This window comes from Solanum verrucosum, unplaced genomic scaffold (assembly GCF_900185275.1).
Source record: "Solanum verrucosum unplaced genomic scaffold, falcon-dt-bn FXZP01000049.1, whole genome shotgun sequence".
Classification (NCBI taxonomy): Eukaryota; Viridiplantae; Streptophyta; class Magnoliopsida; order Solanales; family Solanaceae; genus Solanum; species Solanum verrucosum.
This window is the reverse complement of record NW_026020221.1, coordinates 3,049,456-3,067,976: the sequence shown is the minus strand read 5'-3', so window position 1 is coordinate 3,067,976 and position 18,521 is coordinate 3,049,456. Positions and strand designations below refer to the sequence as shown.

At 35.5% G+C, this 18,521-nt stretch overlaps 3 protein-coding genes across 3 annotated transcripts; all 3 read right to left on the bottom strand.

Annotated features, from left to right (window-relative positions):
* Positions 1-323: 323 nt before the first annotated feature.
* Positions 324-3,916, bottom strand: LOC125831675 (protein QUIRKY). Its single transcript, XM_049510854.1, has one exon. The coding sequence runs from the start codon at positions 3,833-3,835 to the stop codon at positions 692-694; it is 3,144 nt and encodes a 1,047-aa protein (XP_049366811.1). The 5' UTR covers positions 3,836-3,916; the 3' UTR covers positions 324-691.
* A 3,993-nt stretch (positions 3,917-7,909) lies between these two features.
* LOC125831684 (18.1 kDa class I heat shock protein-like) lies at positions 7,910-8,720 on the bottom strand. The gene is made up of 2 exons (XM_049510864.1): positions 8,580-8,720; positions 7,910-8,397 (listed from the first exon to the last, which is right to left on the bottom strand). Exons 1-2 carry the CDS (start codon positions 8,710-8,712, stop codon positions 7,910-7,912), a joined length of 621 nt encoding a protein of 206 aa, XP_049366821.1. The 5' UTR covers positions 8,713-8,720.
* Positions 8,721-11,743: 3,023 nt separating this feature from the next.
* Positions 11,744-17,166, bottom strand: LOC125831677 (ATP-dependent Clp protease proteolytic subunit-related protein 1, chloroplastic-like). The gene is made up of 9 exons (XM_049510856.1): positions 16,846-17,166; positions 15,357-15,472; positions 15,006-15,212; positions 14,792-14,896; positions 13,849-13,911; positions 13,462-13,573; positions 12,524-12,585; positions 12,161-12,343; positions 11,744-12,079 (listed from the first exon to the last, which is right to left on the bottom strand). The coding sequence occupies exons 1-9, from the start codon at positions 17,096-17,098 to the stop codon at positions 11,993-11,995; spliced, it is 1,188 nt and encodes a 395-aa protein (XP_049366813.1). The 5' UTR covers positions 17,099-17,166; the 3' UTR covers positions 11,744-11,992.
* Between the last annotated feature and the right edge of the window lie 1,355 nt (positions 17,167-18,521).

Genomic DNA, 18,521 nt, shown 5'->3' with positions numbered 1-18,521 from the left:
TCTTTCACCTATTCTTCAAACAAATGCCACCTAAAATGACTTATTTATACGTATCAAGTAGCCTTGACTACTGTGTATAATGGCACCTAATGATCATGACATAAAAGCAACAATAACATACTCAAGCATAATGAAGTTTGAAGAGTATAGAGCTTACATAGATCTTATCTCTACCTCGATAACAAAATAGTAATGACATATAACTATATGAAAGCAAATGTTGTGTCTATAATATATATCTGTATATCTCATTTGTATCAATTAAAAGTTGAGTCAGAAAACGCTTGTCAAAGTTGGAACAGAATTGAGTCTTAAATGTTGCAAATGCAGTAAAAGAAAGATATCATTATCTTCCATTTTTATATTCGTGGAATAGAAACCAATGTCAATACTTTTCACGACAAAATTACATCAAAAAATAATCTTGTCCTATCAAAAATCTCACCCCCTTCAATCTAGCCCCCATGGCTCCTCTCCTTTTTTTTTTACTTTTCCAACAGTTAAAGTCAATCATCCCAACTTGCCCCCTTCACCCTACACTTTTCACTTCTTCCCATGTTTGTAATGAAACCCCCCACCATTGTGGAAAAAAAGGGAGTTTTTCACACACAAGCTCTCTTTTCTTCACAATTTTTCAAAAGAATTGTTGACTAATTTTTATTTAATCAGCAGAGTGTAGTGACTGTGTCTACTACATCAAACGGTCAGATAAACTTGGAAGTCTTCTAAAGAAATTCAAAGTGGCAGGTGGCATTGGGTCCCTGAACATGGGATGGCGCAGGAAGTAGAATCCAAGGGCAACTGCTACCATTTTTGGTGGCACTGCATATAACACTATTGTTATAATTAGGCACACGATTATGAACAATTTCGTCGCTCTTGGATCCCTCCAGCTTACCAATGCTTGGACCCTTTCTCCCTGGGTTGCAAAATCACCTAAAACTGTTTGGACCCTTGCTGCTAATATTCTCAACCTGTCATACCGCATCCGAATTATTTCGGGTGGTTTTGAACTTGGTATTGTGTCGAATTCCTCGTCCAGTTCGTCCGGGTCTACTGTTTCTGATTGGGAGATACGGGTATCCATACCTGCAGGTATTTTAGGCCTGAACCGATAATACCATACACCGATCAAGAAGACGTAGAGAAACCCGGTGGGGACGATTAAATCTGGATACCAAACTAGCACCAAGTAGAGAACATGGACTAGTATGGTTGTTACTGGGTTTCTCCACCTTCTAATGTCATCCAACCATTTTGCTAATCCAACAGCCCAAGCTAACACGGCTACTATGCGAAACCAATTGGCCTTACTCTTCCTCATGCTCCATGTGTGAGAATCTGCATCCAACATATACCGAACTACCTCTGGACCCAACGGTGGCTCGGATCGAGCTAACCATGCTGCAACCATTTTGATAGCTGCTCCTCTCAATGCCTCTTGTTGAGCCACCCCAAGTGGGCGTAGATAATGCATCTTTGGTAATACTGGCTGCCCATAAACAGCACATGTTTCTGGTAACAGTGATGGACAAACAAATCGGATTGCAACTTCAATTTCGCCCATTTTCTTCAACCCAGACCGCAACAGAACTAATAACGGATAGGAATTTGTGTACACTTTGTTATTCTCCAATGTAGAGACTCGTATACGTACTTTTCCTATACGGTAATCAGGCTTATCTTCACCACTATCAGCAAACATACGCCAATTGTCGAATACTCCAATTGTAAGAACTGTACAAGGATCGTATACTTGCCATGTGTACTGCTCGTTCCAACGCGGGTCAAAGGTATCGGTTATGGTCCGAGTCCGGACCCATTTCTTCCCGTATTTGGCAACACAGTAAGCATCCGTGGATCCTTTTCCCGGACCCTTGGATTTCAAGGGTAACAACCCGCGAGCTCCAAGAATACCCAGCTCCAAAATACCAACAGCCGGCTTCCATAGCTGCTTAGCCGTGGGCCTGAAATCACTACACACGTGAGCTGCTTCATCCAGCACGTGATATCCTCCTTCTAAGCACATCCTCAAGTGTAGCCTCCCGCAGTAGGCCCCACCTGGTCCACCTTCCAATCCGAACCACTTGGCTGGCACGAGTCGCTCATCGAGCCGTTGCTCAATCGAGCTCACAGGAATTATTATGTGCCCTAGAAGGGCTGGATCCTTCGTCGTACGGTCCTCTACAAGCAAGATGAGGCTATCTTCAAGTGGCTCACCGGCGACGAAGATTAAATCTTCGCTCCAGTGGAACACTGAACTGTGATGATTCATTGTCCCTCTCCGAGTTCTCACGGATTGAAACCCTAGCTGAGCTTTGACTCTTACCTCCGGTGCCGTCAACGGCGGTAGATTTGGAGCTATATGAAGGTCCTGAGCTTCAATCACTGTGATTCTAAGATACCATAGCTTGGGAGATTGATAGACTTTTGAGCGAGTATGAGCCACGCACGGTGCGTCTGAGCTGCACGATTCAGGAAATGCATCGTCTGCTTGAGTTCCAATCCAGACGGAGAGTTGAATGTCGCCGGAAACTTTGTGTTGGTCATCGGCGCCACCTTCGAGATGATACCACTGAGGAGCAAGAGGACTATCCGGTGGATCTCTGACTGGCACATCGGAGAGGTCGAAACAGACTCCACCAAGGAAATGATCCGACGCGCTATCCCAAACTGAAATTTCAAGTGTTGAATTGGTAGACTCTTGCTTGTTGTGGCCTAGGGAGAAGACCTGCTGCCACTCTGGATTCGACAACAGTTCGCCAGGCCGGATAATGGCGGGTTTCGATCGGAGAAAATGGTTAGATGTACGGATCTTCACGAATGGGCTTTCACTCGGAGCAAGACCTCTAGCTTTCACAATTTTAACAAATAGATAGTGCATTGGTTCAACGAGGTCGAACGCCGAAATTCTTTCTGACTCTCCGCCGACTTTTCCGGATATCACCCTAGGTGAATAGTCTCCGTTTGGCCGTCTCATAACTCTCACTCTTTCTCCAGCTCTCCCTGCCTGCATCCTCTTCACCTCCTGTGGTGGGTACTCAGGTGGTGGAACAGGAACACTCATCATCGGTGGACCACTCATCATTGGTGGACCCTCCTCATGCCGGTGACTACACTGCTGCTGCTGTTCCGGCGGCATATTCATCGGTGGAGGAGATTCCTCTATCGTTACGATGGGTGGAGATTGTTCCTGCGCTTCCATAGCAACCTCCGTGGGCATAGGAATTTCTAGCATCCTCTGGCGGGGGTCTTCCATGACAACGAAAACAGGGGTCTTCTTCATTTCTTCCTGCGGAGGAGGCTGCTGCTGCTGTTGCTCCGGCTGCGGCGGTGGCGGCTCCTCTTCCTGCACCATTTCATCATAGTAATAAATCTTCAAACCCAGCTCACCTCTAATCCAACTAAAAACACTCTTTTTCTCCAAAGGGAAGTATATCAAACCCTCTTCTCCTCTCCTCGCAAACTGGCTTCCATACAACTTCACTCTCCCTAAAAAATGATTCTTCCTCGCATTCCCATTACTCAGCTTCTTATCATTGAAAACCTCAATATCTAGCTCCTCAAACTCCATCGTTCTGGGATCCGAAATGATGAATTCCAGACCCTCGTTCCATTCTGGGTTAAGATTTCTACACACAGTCGAAGTCCGCTTCTTCTGACCATCAAAATCCACAACAACATACGGACTGGAACTCCCTTGCCCATCCTTTGGTAGTAGATTCCGTGCGTCAAGAATTTCCACCACAAGTTTCCGAACTAGCTGTGGTGGTCTTGACGGCGGTTCTTGCTGTTGCGGTTGCTGCTCCGGCGGTGGCCCAGATGACATATTCATTGTTTCATAGTGTAGAAATAGCCATTAATGGCGGTGAGCATGGGCCGCGAGAGTAAAAAGGAAACGGAAGAGATTTGTTTGTTTTTTCTGAAAAAATTTCTGCTTCTTTTGTCTGTTATTTGCCCTTTTCTTTTCAAGTTTTTTGTTTTGGGTTTTTTCAATTTTTGGTCTTTTTCTTGTTTGGTGATGGTAAAATGGTAATTTTGAAGAATGTTTGTGGAGGTGTACGACAGTGACAGCAAATGCCGTAGTTGATGCGATCTCCACGGTTGAAAAAATAGAGATAAGAATTGTATTCCAATCTCTCTCGTGAAGTTTCCTTTATTTCAATTTTTTCACTTTTCGGCTTCTCTCCTTTATTGTTCTTCATTATAATAATTAATTAATAATCCTAGTTTTTTCAGTTTTTTTAAATGAGAAAAACATCCAATAATTATATATTTTAATAATATCAAAAGGTACTAAGGATTATTAAACTAATTAAGTTTAGTTTTTTTTTAAAATTGAGATTAGCTTTATGCTTTGTGGAGAGCTAAGGTGAGGCAGACATGGAGTTTGTCTCAAGTTATCCTCCCTTGTATATTATTTATAACCGATAACTAACTATTTTGGCAAATTGTTATTATAATCAAGGGTGAAGTCACGTAAAATCGAGTTATACTGTTTATATATAATTAAAAATAATTTTTATGTGTATATAATTAATGTTAAATTTTATTTGACTTCTTCGTATGTTTACTACTAGACTTAATTTGGTATTTATACTTCAGGGATAAGCCATCATCTAAATCTAATGCAACTCATGACAGGTATATATGTGATTAAAAGGCGGGGGGAAAGTGATACTTAGTGATGGTACAATCAGATGAGCATCATTTCAAATATTTATATGCAAGTCATCTGACATTAATAGATAAAGAAAATGAATATCATATCTCTTCCAATATCTTCTTGTTTCTGTCAATATAGTGTTTGTCATGGCTCTGTTGTCAAAAAGTGTTGGGCTTAGCAACACCTAATTAGCTCGGTTTGCTTACCAATGTTTTATTATCATTCAATATTTCACTTTTTAAGATTCCTTCTAGAGTATATATTCTTTTGTAGTGGTAGCTAGAAAAAAATATCCATCTAGAGCCGACTATTTGAGTTAATTGCAATTCTAAACTCGAAAATGATGAAATTGTCCTGACATATGACTTGAACTTATGTAAACGTATCTTTTAACTTGGCCCTATTTGACATCTACTCTCCCAGCTTTAGATATGTACAGTGAACACTAACTTGTATGAAAATGAATAAGCAGATACATTTGTTCTTTCATCTTTGTAGTATAATAATAATACATATAGGACATTATGTAAGATCTGAATTGTCACGTAGGACGTTACATAGAATACATATTTTTATTTTTAAAAAATTTAAGTACACATCCAATATTAAAGAACATAAATATCAAATAAAATCAAGTTAATGATCACATTTACATATTATGTCAATACAAATCCATCAACCTTTGACAATTGAACTAATCCAAAGACATGTTTTCTCCCAATGATACTGTGGAAGGCTTGACCATGACTAAACCGGTGAGTGATGCAATCAAGAAAATGGTTGATATAGCGCACGATTCCACTGCCCAACAATTGGATGGCCCGGCCTTCCTTTTTGCCAAAATAATTTGAAACAAAGGTAAGTGAAAAAGAATCCACTTTTTCTCTCTTCTGGGCCCCTTTTTCTTCACCACCTATTGTCAACAAATGTAGCTGTCAAATAGATTGTCTCAATTCTCATTTATATTACATGCCCAAATTCTCAAATTCTTCTTACTATTAATTATTTGGGGTCGTTTGATTTGATTATAAGTTATATTGAGATTAATTATGATAGAATAAGTTTAATCTGAATATAAGTTATATTGAGATTAGTTAAGTATGACACATAATATGTAAGTTTTAGAGGTGTGGGGTGTATGACTAAATCCTAATGGATATTTAGTTTTAATATTTCATAAATTAATAAAATTAAAAAATTTATGTTAAAATTGTAGAAAATTCAAGTGATTATAAAACAGGTAGGGAAATGTATATTTTGTATATAAACTGACATGTGCGCGAACATTACCAAAAAAAAGAAAATTATTTTCTAATGAAAGAGTTAAAAATGTGTTACCCCAGTAACGTGATTATGATGGAACATACCAAGTAGACCTTTGGAGTTTGGACATAAATTTGGAATTATTGATTTGGGTTGAAGTTAATTCGACAGTTGAAGTTTTGCTTGAACATGTAATTCGAATTTCACAAGTTTTTTTCTTTTTTATGTAAACAATCTTTATATAACCTTACGAAATGAAACAAGGTAGCAACATATATATCTTAAGTCATAATATTAATAAATCACATGTGTCTTTTATAAATATTTTTTATTATTACAAACTTTCAAATATACCTAATTATACAAAGACCCACTGATTCAATAAATCAATACTAATAGTAACTAATTATTATTTATCTTTGGGAAAAAGGTTTGAAAAATACTCTAATTTTAGTCGAAATTGTTGTTATGATACCAAACTTTATGGAGAACATTTTACCCCCGAACTATTTAATAATGTATTTTAAAGGTATATATATGCCCACGTGGACACGTTACTATTTATAATTATGCAATATTTATGATGTCCACGTAAACACATATATACCTTTAAAATACACTATTAAATAGTGCAGGGGTAAAAGGTCCTTTTCAAAGTTTAATATCGTTACAACAATTTTGATCAAAGTTCGGATATATTTCAGACTTTTTTCCCTTTATCTTTAATAAAAGAATATAATCGTTACACATTGTAAGTCTCTTTAGCTCGAGCATGAATCTTTTTTATATAACTTAAAATTACGGTTTTTTTTTTACAAAATACAAACTTATAAATAGAGTTCTAAGAAAATGAAATCACAAATATGAAAATTAAAATCCTATCTCTTAGGTGAATTAAGGATTTGAAATTAATATTTCAAATTGAAGTCAAAGTTTTGATCAAATGTCATAAACAAACACAGAATTTAGATCCAAATTACATGGTTAAATGAGCCATATATAATAAATATAACAGGGACGTTGCTCTATGTTGTCCTTGGCCTACTTTATAGCTTAGAAAAGATAATTTTGAGTTCCACTAATTATATCCTCAAACTTCGAATTTCATCCCACTTTATGAGTAATGTTTCCACCATATACTAATGTATTAATAATTATACCTGTAATAGTTGTGTTTAACTAGACTAAAGTTTAGAAAATTGCCCTAATTTCACCATAATGTTGGAACTAACCAACAAAACTTCCAGAATTAGTGCTCCTAAATTGTCTCTTGAAAACTGAAAAGTAGTAAATAAGAACATGCTTATGGGGATTACACACATTATTACATTATGTTCACATTATACAAAAATGGGAATCTGTCCCCTTTATAGCTTTGTGGGTTCTTCAACCTACTGTTCTAGCACACGAGCCGATGATAGTGCTAAAACAGTTAAAGATATTCTTAACATGGTGTAATATTATTCATATTAGATAAAGTCTGCACGATTTTCTACAATAGGCGCACTTTTTATGTATCATTTTTTTAACTATCAATATGAGACGTTGTTTACTTACCCAACAATTTTTCCTTCAACAAATCGGGATAAAGTAATAAGTATAAACAGTTTGTGCCTTTTCTGTATTGATGGATAGATTTCATGAGGAATCAGGTCCCTTTAAGATAAAATTCAACTTTGAACTTATGCTTATTCTAGTGTATTTTTCTCTTGTTACAATCAGAATCAAATAAGTCCCAAGTTACCTCCAATTGACTTGGATATTTATGCTTTGTCCTATAAAGCTGTTATGCCAATATATCTGGTTACTTTTGTAAAGTGCACCACATTTTAGAAATGTAATTTTTTGAAATCATTTTGCAAAATTAAATGATAGTTTTGAACAACAAACTTATTTGTAGGTTCACTTGATGTTCATTGCACGTTGAATATGTTTTGTACATAAGTAATTGGATTATTGGAGAATGACTAGTCACGAAGCTTAATCGATTTTAGTTGACTGATATTTTTGAGAAACGTAAACCCCGAAAGAAAATGCTAGCAATGCTGTAATTACAATTGTTTTGTTGTTCTTCAGAATTTCTTTTCCTGCTGCCACTAGATAAACCTCGTGCCACTTTTTCGCCATTTTTGCATCATGAAATTCTTCGTCCCTACTCAATCCCTCTTTATCATTTTCTTTTTCATGACCTTTCGAACTTTCAATTTCCTCTTGTTGATTCTCTTCATGACCAGAGCTAGCAATTGCTGCCTCGTCGCGTTCATTGTTTTCTGGTAATTCTTTTGGGATGATCACAAACAAAATCCCGTCTTCAAGCCTTGCACTGGTATCCTCAGATTTCGATTTTTCAGGTGCTTTCATTGATTTTTGAAAGCGAATAAATTTATATTCGCCTACCTTCCTTTCTCCACTTACCTTTATATTGTCAAATGTGTCAACTTGAAGCTTCACCTCCTCCCTTTTGAATCCTTCTAACAAAATAAATGAACCTCATAATTGGTAAGTTCAATCACTGCAGATAATAATGTTAACGATTGAATAACAAATTTATGTTAAAACACATTACCCTGACTCGAAAATTTGTAAATTACAATCGAAATGATAACTGAAAAGCAGATTTTTATCGAAAGAAATAATGAAGTATGAATACCAGGAAGATCAATGAGAAGATAATGATTTTCCGCATCCTCTATCCAACCGGAGGAAGGTTCAATATCTTCATATACTGAATTGGCTGAACTTGTCAAATTAGTCCCTCCTCTGTGATCCCCGTAATGTGCCATTAATTAGACTTGTTATTGTGTAATAATGTTAATGATGTGTTCTGTTGCAATTGAAATTGTTACATATATATAATTGCCAGAAATAAGAAAATTTAGCCTGAATGGTGTTATATTGTTTATTTTATTATGAGCATATTCAGATAGCTTTTCTTGCAAGATCCTGCAAATTTTTGTTCTGTTATTTTACCCTGTAACACACAAAACCTATATTTCTTCTTGAGAAAGGCAATGTTCTTATTCTATACTTTGCTTCAATTCAATTGAGAAAGGCAATGTTTTTATTTTGTGCTTTTGCTTAATACCGGCCTCCCTATCATCACTGTCACTACCTGTATAACTGGATTTGCCACTGTTAGAAGTGGCAACTGGTTTTGCTTCATCGTGAACGAGATAGGCAAGTCTCGTGACTTGGATTAGTTGCAATATTTGAGCCAGGTTACTAGAGGGATTGAGTTTAACGGAGACTGAAACAATGAGATGGTGAAGTGAAGAGGCTGAAAGAGAGTTGGAAGCTTATGTCATTTGGCTTCTAAAACAGTCAAGAATTATAGCGAAAGAAAAGCTGATACCATGAGAAATCTGAGGATAATGTATTCGCAATGCTTTGTAGTAGCTAATGAAATTTACAGCGCATCATAGTGTGTGTGTGTATACACTTACAAGTGGTACAGAAAGTAGAGAGTAGGCAAATCGCAGTTTGATTGACATAATGTTCTTCAATCATATCATGTATAATAAATATAATTTGAAGTCATCAGAATTCAGAAGCATACATAATGTTCTGTCAAGCATCAATCTTACCAGAAAAGGCAATACAAAAGTTCATTTCATAGTAGATTTCCAAAGTCTTTAACAAGAACGTATTCAAAAATTTAAATGCATACGAAGAGTTAAAAAGAGTATAGAGATGCAATTCTCCAGCTTTGTAAGACACGGAACCAAAATGATTAAAAAGATTTATGTCATATAAGATTCAAATAACCATCAAGAGAATCCAGAATAAGAACTTTTGAGTTTGTCAACACATGGTCATACTAATCTTTGACAAATCAAAATCAAGCTGGTTCCTAGATTTCACTAACTAGGAAATAATTTACTATTTTATACTCCCTCCATTCCATATTAATTTAATTTTTAAGGTGTTTCACACCCTTTAAGAAAAGTAGATTTAAGACATAAATTGAACCTAATTTTCCATTTTTACCCTTATTAATTATTGTCAAATGTATGATTAAAATAGCTAAATATTAATTAATCACTAATTCCAATACTAACTAATGAAGGGTAAAATTGGAAGAACACTCTAAAAGTAGTCTTGAAAACTGAACAATTAAGTTAATTTGAAAAATAAAAAATGTCTTAAAAATTAAATTAGTATGAAATGGAGGGAGTACATATTTTGCCCTTTATCATTAAGTACTTCAAATTACTTCCAACATTAATGACTTAAATTACAAGTGCTATAATATAATTATACTTATATTTATTATTTTTTAAGAATTTGTCTAGTCAGACATGGATAAATAAATATAAACAGAGGAAGTACTAATTACATGGTATCACCTTTCCAAACTGCATGGATATACTTTATTTTAATTCGAAAATATATTAAAAATAGTTTCTCTATTTCCACGAGGTAAGGTTTTCAATGTTTCACCTTCAATCCTTCCCCATATCCCACTTGTGAAACTTTACAAATATAAAATTTTAAAAAAGAATTAAACAAAAAATGTTACAATAATATAGAAAAAGAAATGTTCACATTTATAACTTTTTGTAGATGCAAAACTATAAAGTTATCTCCAAAAGATTAACTCATTTTTTTTCGTGGATTAAAAAAATAAATAATAATAATTGATTCAGAAAAAATATATTAAGATGGTACATAAAACCAAAAAGAGCAGAAAAATAAATAAATGGAGACCAAATATACGATAAAAATCAGTATTAACAAGTTAGTTATATGTACTAATTAATGAAATATACAAACTTAACTTGATTTCTAATTAATAATTAGTATTAACGAGTTATCCTCCCTTGTATAATTAATAACTAATGACAGATTAACCAAAAAATTAATACTAACGACGGTACAATACAACCAAATTAGTTACCACTCTGGATTTCTGATTGAAATGCCAACTATTTTAACAAAATTGTTGTTATAATCAAGGATGGAGTCAGACAAGATCGAGTTTCACTATTTATATATGATTAGAATTATTTTCTATGTATATGTAATTGATGTTGAATTTTATTTGACTTTCTATGTATATGTAATTGATGTTGATTTTATTTGACTTTTTCATATGTTTATGGTTCGATAGAACGTTTTATACTTTCATATAATTTGTGTACTTAATTTGGTATTTTTACTTCATGGATAAGCCACCATCTAAGAGGATGTTTGGATTCGCTTAAAAATTTGTCAAATCTATTTTTAAGTCAATTTTTGACTTCTATAAGTGTTTGATAAATATAAAAATAACTTAAAATAAGTCAAAAAAATGACTTAAAATAAGTTAAGAAATGTTTGACAAGATTAAAAATAACTGAAAATAGTCTCCCTTTTATTTGTTAACTTAAAAGTCATTTAAGTTTTATTTTTTATTTTGAACTTAAAAACTAGTATTTTTTTTAAGTCAATCAAAACGGTAATTTAATGCAACTAAAAAGAAATAAGTAGAGAAAAATAAATTAAAATATGAAATTAAATGAATTTAACACATGGCAGATAACGATTGGTGAGCAATTTTTCCTCCTTATAGTTGAGGTTGAATTAGAGAGATTGTATTTACCCTCGTTTTTTAAAAAAAATAAATTAAAGAATGCTACACCGTACATGCTTGAAAAACTTGAAAGTCGGGTTTATGCAATGACCAAAAATTGGTATGATTTGTCCACAATAGATAAACCATAAGACACTCAGCTTGTAAGTTACAATTCAATAGTAGGTAAAACTTACCAGATACCATTGGCAACTTTCAAGCTACGAATACGATAATCGACCATGAAGTGACAAATGATCCGATACAAGATAAAGAAAAATGACACAACTTTAAATTCATTTATACCATGCACTATCACTATCTGATTCTATACTGGTACACACAATTGGCATTGTAAGAACTTTTCACAAACCTGTGCACAATAATCGTAAAATCATATACCCAGTTTTATTACATGGGTGCACAGACAAGTAACCATCCACTTTGTTCCTCAGAACTAGACAGGAACATCAGTTGTTTCTGAAAGTTCAGGATCATTATCACTCTTTCATTCACCTGAACCCGGAGGGAGCAGCTTGAGCACCTGGTCCACCTGGTCTCGACATAGCTCTAGATTGAAGGAGCATCTCTTCATAGTTCTGATTACAAAAAATCAATGTGAACAGCATGAAACAAGAAAGCCAGCATGGTAATTGGAAAATATCTCAAAGTAAATTTACCCGTTTGTCAAATGCATCGTCACTTGAACTAATAATCTTATCTGCAAGGCCATAGTCAATGGCCTCTAGTGCCCTGAAATATTTAGGGCGTAGGATATCTTTCTTAATTTCTTCCTTTGGTTTTCCAGTTCCTTGTGATAATAGTTCAAGGTAATACTCTGAGTTTGATTCTAGTTCTTTGGCCTGTGGAGGCAAAGTAGCAGAATACTTTAGTGACAAATGACAGACATGGATAGGCAGATGTCACCATACACATTGTAAACCTTATGTGATCCATATGTGCAAATTATACTTCAACGAGCAATTTCGTAAGTGCTTATGATGCACATATACACATGGACATAGCTAGAGAGAAAGAACAACCTTTATCCACATCTCTATCGGTGCTCCACTGGATTTGCTGACCTTAGGTAAATACAATTTGGCTGCAATCCATCAATAGTGTGAATATCGAAAGCAGTAAAAACTGAATACTAGAATAAATTTGGCAGGCATGAGAGTGTGGAGGCCTTTGAATGTACATAGATGATAGTTATCATGAGTCACCAAAAATAATTGTTCTGCTTCTAACCTAAACCCCTCCCACCAACCAAAAATAAAAAAGGAAATCAAATACAAGGAGGATGGAGGAAATGAAGGAAGTAGCATAGAATAGATGAACTACAGAAAGTTATTATAAAATGAAGAGATAAGGCACAAGTACCCCCTAAACTATGATCGAACTTCCAGAGAAACACCTTAACTAAACTAAAGGCCCTATTAACCCCCCACCCCCCACAAAACCCATTTTCCTTTGTTGTAATTTTGGACACCTTTTTGGCCTACGTGGCCTCCAAATATCTCCCACGCGCCTCAACAGAGCAGAGACACGGAGTGTGCCATGTAAGCCAAAAGGTGTACAAAATTACAAAAAAAAATGAGTTCATGGGGTAATAGGACCTTAGTTTAGTTAAGGCGTGTCTCTGGAATTTCGGTCATAGTCTAGGGGGTACTTCTGTCTTATCCCTAAAGTGAGTGAAGTATAGCAACTTCTGTCTACGCTCAAAAACCCTTGATAAACAGCACTTGTGTGAAAGTACAGTTGAGAAGAATTTTTTAGAAACCATCCTCACACCATGGACGTGTCAAGTTAAATAGTGATTCAGTTCGTCGTGCTGTTATAGATACACACCCTTAAGCAAATATATGTGGCTCCCGTCTAGCGTTGGTACCAATTATGAATTAGAAACAGAGAAGATCATATGATCATACAGTTGCCAATTTGAGAATCAAGATATTGAGGGTGAAAAGTTGAGCCTTACTAGATGAATGTGGCTGCATAGCACGGAACCCTTTCTTTCCTTGTGACAGAAGCATTGCTGCTTGACCAAAAGCCATGCCACAGTTTACTGTATATACATCTGATTTGCAGTACTAGTGACAATTAAAAACACACAAGTAATAAGTCAGATGAATAAAGATCTCAGTCTTGGGAAACATATAGATAGATAAGATCCATCAAATTGTTCACCCATTGATGTTTTACTGTTATGGAGACTAAGGGTGGCTTTGTTCAATTTCTCATTATTTGTTCTAAAACTCAACTGCGATACTTACTCAATATCACGAAAAACATAAAACATAAGTTCAAACATTAAACTCAATATCACGACAAACATAAGTAAACATAAAAGTCTAGAGATACTTACTCCTATCATGTCAGCAATGGCATATGCCTCTGTTTCAGAACCGACAGTCTCCATTTCCTCATTCTGGGAAAAGCAAGAGTACATCAGCAGCAGGGAAATATTAACTAAGTATAAAGTGTATGTTCGGTCAACAAATGGGATGACATGGATTTTTTATGATTCTTGGATGACTTCAGCCCAGGGAACACATCCTCTATTGCATTTGGCTAGTGTGAGATAATTCTCTGGAGTAGCAAATCAGTGATCCCATTTTATGTTTGGAATTTGAAAGCCAGATAAATCATAATGAGCAAAACCAAATATGTTATCCTTACTTCAGGAAGAATGTACCGTCTTGTGCAGACATACGATGCAGCAAGTACATATCTAGTACAGAAATGTGGACTATGCAATACATAACTTCTTCAGAAAGAAAACATATTACGTATTGCATGTTAACCACGTCTCAAAATGTGCAGATGCATACAACATTTACACATAGTAATAAATTATTTGTGTATATGAATACTGTATTAATGCATATACATATGCATGGTATCAATATCTGAAGTTTTCACTGACACGACTCGTACAACATATATCTTCCTCTGAGATTAATATTATCATGCATGGACATCTTTGAGTATAAAATGTATGCAAGAATGCAGATGGATACAAACATTTTCAAGGTTATTATTCATAATTCATTTGCATGTGAGGTTATTATCATTTGGTAGACAAATAAGACTCCCAGATCCCTACGTGCAATTGCCACCATGTGTCATCCTAAGATCAATCATCCAACCCTCCCTATGACTGTCTTTGATAACTCATCTTATCCTCCAATTATATACGCTACCAAAATGAAAGAATAGCTTGATGAATCATTCTACACTTCTCATCTTACCTTGTTCCAGAAACTAAATTTATTCGGAGAAATTAAATTGGAGGCAAACTGTCTTACCTGGGTACCAGATGAATTTATATATAGGTATACAGGCTTTGTTGGATTGTCGAAATCCAACCACATAAACTGTGCAACAATAAGCTCTGTAACAGCTTCTACAATCTGTGGCAATCCAACGCTAAACCAATATGAGAATTAGAATAAGAACAGTGCATATGTAAAATGCATGCAACCACTTAAAGGGAGGCAAGATCTAGGAAAAGGTTAATACAGGCATGCCCAGATAGACAATTCTAGCATCTAAAAGCAAAGATGGCAAATCAGGAGGCGCAGTTGGGGGTCTATCAGATCTTGCTCCTCCTCCTCCTCCGTACATGCTGACGCTCATGCTGCATGTTGAAGGGCCCCGTTTATTCATGCCTGGCATACTCCACATTCCACCATTTTTCAGATAGTTATGGGATGAAGCTATACTCTCCTGTAATCAAAATATATTAAATGTCTTTTTTGTAAGAAGGCAGACTTGGCAATGGGATATTTAAACAAATTTAACACACCTGACATCATAAAGCCATTAAAATACATGGAAACCAATTAAGAAATGGTATAAAAAAGAACTTACTTCAGTGACACTTCCTGACTGTCGCCGGGCTGGGTTATCTTCTGTCATGAACATATCCATCTGTGACGGAGAAAGGCCATAAAGATACTGAGGGGCATTCTTATAGTTGTTCAGTACTACAAAAAGATAGTATACATGATTAAGAGCAGAATCTTCACAAATAATAGTAAAAAAGAAGATATAAACATAACGAACACAGTAAATTGAAAAATTGGAGTAGAGAAGAACAAGGAAACTGCAGTAAGAGTGCAAAGGACCATTCCACAAATACCATTCACTTGAATGACGACCATAGAGTTCTGAAACATACATTCTTTTCCCACGTGAAAACACATAGGGCGTGTTCAATATGAAGGAGAACACTTTACAGAAATGTTTGGATCGCTTAAAATGTTTAGAGAATGTTTTCCAAATGGACTTATTTTCCTCCAATTTAAGGAAAATGAATTCCCTACATAAAGGAAAAGATTTTCCAAAACTCTCTTTCAACCTTACCACCCGACCCGACTTCCAACCTTGACCTAGGACTTGACTCCCAGCCCGAACTCAAAACTCTACCCAACCCCAACTTGGTGTCAAGGTCGGGTCCTGGCTTGGGGTTGAATCTTAGATCTTGATTTGGGGTCAAGGTCGTGGTTGGGGTTGGTTGTCGGGGCAAGGTTAGGCCAGGGTGGGGTCAAAGATCAAGTTCTAAGTCGGGGTCGATGTTAGGATCGGATCCCAAGCTTGGGTCATGTTTCGGGTCGGTGTTGGGTTCAGTTCGGGTCGGATCCAAGTTCGTGTTAAATAGTGAGGATCCAGGTTCGGTGTCATAGTATTTGACCAAATTATATTCAAATGCTCTTCGAACAATATTTTCTTCTTACTAACCGAACAACAAGAAATAAGTAAGAAAATCACTTGTTTTGTAGGAGCACATTTTCCTTCCTACCAAAGACACCCATAAAGTAATTCTCTAGTTCTCTCCCCCTTTTTCTTTGTGATTACTATGCTGCTCAAACTTTTCCAAAAATGTTGCCTTTCTATTCTTCACTGACATTCTTCCTTTCCATTACTACTTTGTTTTTCTTCACTAGAGCCGAGGGTTTTCCGGAAACGACCTCTCTACAGGTAGGAGTAAGGTTAGCATACACTCTATCTCACCAAACCACGTTCTCAAAAAAAAATATATCACTTGGTATATTATTGTTGTAGATTAAAACATTTAAATTTTAATGCACTTCAAAATATTCATATTGAGATTTTCTTAATCTTGATAAAAACAAATGAGGCCTAAGAAGATTTACAAGATGGAAAATATAAACTCTAAACCTTCAAAAAAAAAAAAAAAAAAAGTGTTCCCGAGGTAAATAATCTCAATTAACAAAATCTCAATCCCCAAGCTAGTTGGGGTCAGGTAAATAATCAGAAGCATTTCATTTCAATACAAACTGATGTGCGAAATTAGGGTTGCGTAATGGAATTTTGAGAATTGGATAAGGGCACTTACGTCCATCTTTGAGATTTTCTTGTCTGAACTGTGTGGGTATATGGTCTAAAGACTGGGCTACTGGAGACCTGTAAGAATAGCCTCGAACGCCGGCGTTCGGTCTGCTGCGACTATGAAGATGAAGAGATACGGAAAAGAAGAAATTGGGGATGGGAAGGAAAGTTGATTTATGGAGTACAATACGAGAGCCCAGTTCGCGATTATTAGCAAGAGTCTGGCAAGAAAGAGGAGAGAGAAGCAAGGAAGAAGCCATGGACACTTTTTCCTCTTCAAAACTCACTTCTGGTGTTTATACTTTCCTTATGAGGATGCGGAACAAATGTAAAGTGTGGCTGCGAATTGAAAAAATGGCACAGCATGTACTCTCTTTTAACTAATTGGCAACATATAATCCCTTTTTATTTTTATGGAAAAGGGTCAAAAATGCCCCTGAATAATTGGAAATGGATCAAATGTATCCTTCGTTTGATTTTGGGGTCAAAAATACCCTTTCCGTTAGTGTATTGGCTCACTTTTACCCCTCAAAACTAACAGATGTCATGTCACCTGTTACGACCAGATTTCGAAAACTAAGGTTTCGAAACCAATTTCGCAACTTTGGCAACTTTTGTTATGTTTTGGAAAAATGAGTTATTGGAAGTCGCCACTTAATTTTTTAGGAAAAATTAAGAAAACCATTAAAAAGGATAATTTTTAAAAGAAAACATTTGAATAAACCAGAGTCGGATAAGGGTTCAAATAATTCTCTAAGGAAGGGTTTAGGCATCTTAGAGAATCCGCTAACACGCGGTTGACCAATGGATTTAAAAGCTTGGCTATTTTTAAAGAAAACTTAAATTACTTGAATAATCTTATTTATTTAAAAAATAAAATAAATAAAATATAGAGAAATCTTTGGATAGTGTACATTCATATTATCCCAAATAATGAAATAATTCAAATGTCATAGCGTCAAAATAAAATTTTGACTTGACCTTTTATCCAATTCAAGTTTTTGAGTCGAAAAATCAACACTATAACTTAAGAGTGGATTTGAAAGCCAAATACTAACTATGAAAGAATATGGATAATTCTCAAGTTAACCTTGAAGCTTAGTTTGCATTTTGAAAATTTGAATACTTGAATAAACAAGTAACGACACATAAAAGCCATTAAAAACCTCCAAAGGATCCATCTAAGTTAATTAAGAGTCAAGTATCGCAGTAATACAATAAGAGAAATAAGATGAGCTAAAACTAGGAGGTACGAGAATAAAGCAAAATGAGAAAACTAGGCCTTAGGCCTAACTTTTAGCCAATTTGACCACCACAATTTGTTGCTGATAGTTGCTGCCACTGATGCATTTGGGTTTGAACCTAAGAATGTTTCATTTCAGCTTTCTTAAGCTGCTGCCTGTCGATGTTCATTTCTGTCAATTTGAACCCAAATACTTTCAATTTGGCTCTTTTTGAGCTATCGTTGCTGTTGGCTTTTGGGTTTTAACCCAATAATACTAGCTTCTCTTTCACGACTTGGATGAGGTTGACTCAAGAAGAGGAGTATGCAAGAGATGGTCCAGTTGGACTCGAACAAGAGAGTTCATGCAAAATGAGATAAAATTAATAACTTGACATGATAAGACTTCACAAAAATATTAAACAAATCATTTGGATGCAACAATGAATCCTTTCATCTTG

What these genes read in the sequence shown, in the direction of transcription:
- LOC125831675 (XM_049510854.1), bottom strand. Translation starts at nt 3,835, where the DNA reads ATGAATATGTCATCTGGGCCACCGCCGGAGCAGCAACCGCAACAGCAA.
- LOC125831677 (XM_049510856.1), bottom strand. Translation starts at nt 17,098, where the DNA reads ATGGCTTCTTCCTTGCTTCTCTCTCCTCTTTCTTGCCAGACTCTTGCT. An exon ending in AGAAAATCTCAAAGATGGAC is followed by an intron (nt 15,473 to 16,845) that starts GTAAGTGCCCTT and finishes ATCTTTTTGTAG; the next exon opens with TACTGAACAACTATAAGAAT. An exon ending in ACGATGCATTTGACAAACGG is followed by an intron (nt 12,080 to 12,160) that starts GTAAATTTACTT and finishes TTTTGTAATCAG; the next exon opens with AACTATGAAGAGATGCTCCT.
- LOC125831684 (XM_049510864.1), bottom strand. Translation starts at nt 8,712, where the DNA reads ATGGCACATTACGGGGATCACAGAGGAGGGACTAATTTGACAAGTTCA. An exon ending in TCTTCTCATTGATCTTCCTG is followed by an intron (nt 8,398 to 8,579) that starts GTATTCATACTT and finishes TTTTGTTAGAAG; the next exon opens with GATTCAAAAGGGAGGAGGTG.